Source organism: Sipha flava, unplaced genomic scaffold (assembly GCF_003268045.1).
Source record: "Sipha flava isolate LNK unplaced genomic scaffold, YSA_version1 2_pilon_pilon, whole genome shotgun sequence".
Taxonomy (NCBI): Eukaryota; Metazoa; Arthropoda; class Insecta; order Hemiptera; family Aphididae; genus Sipha; species Sipha flava.
Window position 1 is genome coordinate 4602850 of NW_020272972.1, and position 5941 is coordinate 4608790.

The 5941-nt window shown below is 23.2% G+C and overlaps 1 protein-coding gene across 1 annotated transcript; it reads right to left on the reverse strand.

The window, feature by feature from the left end:
• On the reverse strand, positions 1 to 4707 carry LOC112686026 (nuclear pore complex protein Nup85; the record flags this gene model as incomplete). The annotated part of the gene is given in 11 exon segments (XM_025558128.1): positions 1 to 24; positions 378 to 477; positions 747 to 965; positions 1050 to 1267; positions 1324 to 1436; positions 1908 to 2126; positions 2205 to 2327; positions 3345 to 3616; positions 3702 to 3847; positions 4102 to 4397; positions 4574 to 4707. Coding segments are annotated over 11 exon segments (1760 nt in total), but the record flags the coding sequence as incomplete, so codon positions are not given.
• Positions 4708 to 5941: the final 1234 nt, after the last annotated feature.

Sequence of the window (5941 nt, forward strand, 5' to 3'; positions counted from 1 at the left end):
TCTAACAATAGTCGGAGTCTGAAACTTAAAATAATTAAAAAAATTAATTATTTTTTATTTACAAAAAATATGCCAACGCAACATTTGTTGTTACTACCTATCACATTCATTAGAACAAATAATTCTTAGTATCTTAATTTTGTAAGTTATTTCAATGATTAAACTTACTACAAAAAAGACTGGGATATCAATCTAGAGCCCACTATGGTTTTTTTTTAACATTAAAATATTATTTATTTCTAAATGTAAGAAAATTAAATTGTTTATAACTATTTTAAAAATATTAACTATAAAAATAATGTAAAAGACAGGAAAAATAAATGTTGCAATGACATATTTTACAAGGAAAAATATGAAATGTAATTTCAAGTACTTACTACTTTGGACAAATATTAGATCTCAAAATTTCTATATACAATGATGCAGCTTCACTAAGTTTTTCATCTTTAGCTAGTTTAATTAATTGTAAGTATTTTCCTAGAAAAAATAATTATATACATTATTATATTTATTTATTATAATTTATAAATATACATAAATTATAAAATATAAATAAATAACACATATAATTTACAATTATAATGTTTAAATAAATCTGAATATAAATTGAATACTTTAATATAAATTAATTTTTAGTTCCTACTAATCTTATTAAATTATAGAAGTTAAATAACCATATAATTTAGTGATTTCCAATCATTAATTTAAAGTAGTTCAATAAAATAAACTGACAAGTTAAAGTTTACCTATAAACATAAAACGATCACAAGTAACAACAATTGATCCTAAATTGTCTAGTATATCAGGGCAAATAAATTGTCCACCCTTTGAATACTCTTTTAATAGCATATCACCCAAATATGTGGCAAAAGCACTGTCTTGCCCTCTTATTGCCCAACATAAAGCTTCGCCTATTCTTGATTTCTGTAAGCTCAACATTCCTTTTACCTTGCAAATGCTAGAAACTAATAACAATTTTATTAAATAAAAGTTTCCTTTAAACTATTATAATTTTAAAATGATAATGATTTTTTTTTAAAAATACTTACCAACATTGTGTAAGCGTCTAGCTGTAGCATAATGCAAAATTTTTGATATTCTCAAATCTGATGATATTTCTAATTTAGACAATAATATTGAAAGATATCCTTTACCTATAGCTGAACAGTGATCTAAGTAAGTAACACCAGCTTGCCATAATGAATGATGCGACATAAGAAATGTTCCATAATCAAGAAGATATTGTTCATTTGGATTTGTACTTTCTCTAAAAAAATTTAATTTATAACATTTTGACTCTTGATTTTTGATATATAAACTTACACTGCATCAATCATATCAAACTCTGGTTCAATTTTATCGCATAAATGCAATAAATTAGTTAAATGAGTAGAAGACCATCCAGAATCCGGATATGACTTTAATTTTTTTACAAACTGCAATAAATAATTTTTTCAACACTTAAGTTTTTTTTAAAAACAACAATCACACATCTTAATTAAACATCAATTCAATTTATGAACACATTTCCTTCTTTACAACAAACCAATCATATTCATATCTCATTCTTCTTTTTTATTTTACTTTGATTTCTATAACAACTCTTACTGCTTATATCGCATCTATCCTTAATCCTTACTACAGGTCTAACTAAATCAGTTGATGATAATTCTAAGCTTTTGAAATATATTATCGTCTACAACAGTTGTACATCCTACAAGTTGTTACAACTATCTTTTTCTTCTTTTTCTCCTTTGCCTTTCTCCAAAATATTTGTTTTAGGTTATTAAAACTATAATAACAACAATTTGAGTACCAGTTTAAAATAATTGAAAATGAAATAATTAGTACTTATAATTAATTTTTATTATTTGTTTATTAATTAATTTACTAATTTTAATCCATACCGCTTCTAAATCCCCGTCAAATAAGTCTAAAGCAAGTGAATCCATATGATAATACTCTGGTTCATCATAATATTTAGCTACACTGCGATGAGCATTTAAACTTAAATTATGTTTTTTTATAGTTGGTTCTGTATATATAAGTTGAGCAACTAAAAATTCAAACCATGTTGAACAATGTTTGCGAATCAAATCTGTTGAATCTGGTTCGCCACAGATAATCTAAATATAAATTTAGTGATTTCATTATTAAAAACATAATTTATTATGATTTACATATATATGGAATTAAATATAAACCTTCATAACATCATTAAGATTTGAATTTGATAAAAATATTCCACAATCTAATTTGTTTTTTGCACTTGATTGCCACCCTTTGAATCTTGAATTGTACTCTGCTATTGGTAAACCACCATACACCTAAATTAATATTTAATTATAAACATATTTCTGATGGATAAAATCATTGTAAATATAATTAATTTAAAATCAGGAGTAAAATGATTTATTAATTGTTCAAACAGAGATCATTAGAATAAAATTAATTAATTCACTATTTTTTTTTTTTAACTATAAATATATTAGTGAAACTAATTTCTAATCTCTTTTAGGAGAAATATTCTAATCCACAAAATGTTGTCTCCATATCTTATATTTATACCAATAAAAGTATTACTAAATTTAAATTAAAAGTAATTTTATAACTAAAAGTATAAAATCAAGTAAAAAATTATAAGTATAAAAGTCAAAATTAAATAATCATAAATTATTTTACATAAGTATTTGATTTATGATAACTATGAAATATGCACCTAATGAAAGTGAATAGTTTAAATTATCAAAAATTCAAGATATTAATCTCATTTTTTTACTGATTCAAAAAAAAAATTTAAAACAACTCCACCATGTTAGACATAAACATTTTATATGGTAAACAAATGACTAATTTGAGATAAATAAAATTTCAAATCACTTTACCATTTGCTTTTATTTTATAAATAGTTTCAAAAATAAAAACAAATGTTGACTCTACTAAGTTTTTTAGACCCTGTTATGTTATCATGTCTAGTAACAAAATAAAATCCCAAAAAAGTAATTCTGGAAAACATACTAAAATTTCATGAACATGTAACATTACAGATTCTTCAGAATGAATAATTACAACAATATAAATGAATTAATTATTTTTAAATATAAATATAAAATTATAATAATTTAATTATTAATTTAAATTTGAATGTATTTCAAAATGTTAAACTTACACCAAAGATGAAAATAGCTAAACATTTTTTGGGCAGGGCTCAAGCACCCCCCTATTAAATTGATAAAAAAAAGTCATAAAATAATATTTTTTATAACTAACTTAACACTTAATTTTGGTAGGCTTAGAAGTTATTTAGAGGGTCTAAGCCCTCCCTATTTTTGCCAATGACTTACACTATAAGTGGGCATTGACTTTAATATTTTCATTGCTTGCACAAATGATTCAGTGTCACTTTGAGAGTGATTACACAATAGCATTCTGACCATATCAGTGTTTCCTTGTAAAACTAATCCAAATACTGCGTCCCAATAAAATGGAAATTTTTCTTCAACATGTTCATCAGTAAAATAAGCAGTTTTATCTTCTATAATCATTGATGCTTGATTTTCAGCTTTTTCATAATGAATCTTAATCCAATCTAACAAATTGTTTAAAATAGTATCACCTTTGGAAAAAAAAAAATCAATTAACTTACATAAGTACAATATTATACATTTTTTCATTGAAGAGTTTCTAAATTAGTTTATTACCAGGAACAGTAACAAGGTAAAGTACTTCACATAAATGCCAAATAAGTTCAAGATTGTGCAGCAACAATTTGTATTGGTTATATGTTTCATTTGATTTATCCAAGTTGTGTTGATCAATTGCCAAAATACAAGCTGACAAAATTGCTCTATATAATACATAATTTAAAATTATTTTATTATTATCAATTTTTAATAAAACCTAGTAATGATTCGATTAAATATAAAACTATATTTTTGATAATTTTAATTAATTATTAATTATACTTAATAATACATGAATATATTTAATATTGAACTTTAATTTGGAAATAATTTTAAAAACAAATTAAAATATTTACTTAAGCTATATACAGAACACAACAAATTTTAAAAATTTAAAAAAATAATTTGATCAAAATACCTGTATTTTCTGCTGTAGAATAAAGCATCAGTTGACTTATTAGGGTCTTCCACATTAGTTTGTAATTCTTGAAATACTCCACTAGACTCATTTACCAGTTGTCGTACTTTGGGATCAAACAGCATTGTTGTATGTTTTAAATGTAAAATATTATGATCAGTCTGGGCATCACCAGATGACTTTTGATAAGCAGATGTTCCAGAAACTTTGGTTGGGAATACACATATATTACTCATACCATACCAAAAACCAAACATCTTTACTTGTTCGTCGTAAAATGATGGATCAGGTATTGTCTGAAAATAAAATGTATTTAATATATTTCAGTATTTTTACTTAAGAGTTGAACAAATTTAATGAGACAAGAGAATAATTCATTTTTAATAAGTTGATAAGTTTAACATATAAATAATAAGAAATATAATTATAATACAATAGTTAAAAAGTAATTCATAAATATAAATACACTTACTAAAGTATCATACACTAGGGTTTTACTCATTTTAAATTGTGTGGTATGATAGGTAGTGTACAAATTAATTACAATAATAATTATTGTAATATTATAATTATTATAAAGTAAACTATATCCAGTAAATGTTCAAAAATAATAACAATTAATTGGTTATCAATATTATTATTGGCTCAACAGTAACGATTCTTGACAAGATATTGTTTATTATCTTAGAAAAAATAATAAACAAGTATACATCAATGGTAATTTTCACCTCCATGAAATTAAAAATGCACGAAAAATACTTTAAATAAAAATTCATATAATCTGTGATAATACCGTTAATAGTAAAATCACATTTAAATATTATAAAGACTATATTTTGTACAATTGGAACTCGGAATAAGTGTAGTTTGAAGTCTAACCAATATTAATATTAAATAACTATGACTTTGAAGTTTACCGAAGGTGGTTACCATAATCCCATTTATTAATCATTTGGCAATTAATCTTGAGATTATTTCGCAAACTAGTGGTCGAATATTAAAAAAAAAAAAAAATAAGCCAAATCGTTTTGTTTAACATTATTCAAAACTCAAAATTATTAAAATAAAATTATAACCAAGTCATTATACCATTTATATAAAATTACATGTATATTAATCCACTAATGTTTACATCAAAAAAATGTTATGAATAGTTAGTATTAGTATTTATACATTGTTCAAATATTATTTTATATTTTATTTCAATTAAAAATTGTTGTTGAAACATTAATATTTTTCAAATCAATATCTAAGTTATTTTTTTCATGAAATAAATTTTTATGTAGGTACAGTATACATTTCTTTTATTTTATTTTTTTTTTTTTTTTTTGGGGTAACGGCCTTTAAGACCAGCCCTCCAAGTATATACTTTTCCGTCTATTTCTATCCTCCGCTTCTTATACAGTATACATATATACAATTTACAACTAAAAATGTAATATAGATATTTATTTTATGATTAGTAATTATTACAAACCTTAATTTAACTGTAAACCATTTGTTTACAATAATCACTTATTATATTACATTAGTTCTCGACATATCTAATTCACTTTTTGTATAAATACCTTCTCAACTATTCTAGGATTCATTATATTACCACTACATTAGTTATCAATTTTTGGATGTTCAATTTAATGTTTCATAACAACAATAAATAAACAATTTATCGTTGTATTTGGTTTATTGTCTCTACACTTGGTATTGTCCGTTACAATCGATCGGTTATGTATATCTTTAATGGTTAAGTATTGAGAATTTGAAAAATTCATTAATTATATTAAGACATTGACAAAAAAAATTTATCAATTTTGTAATATGTTATAGTAGGTATTTATAT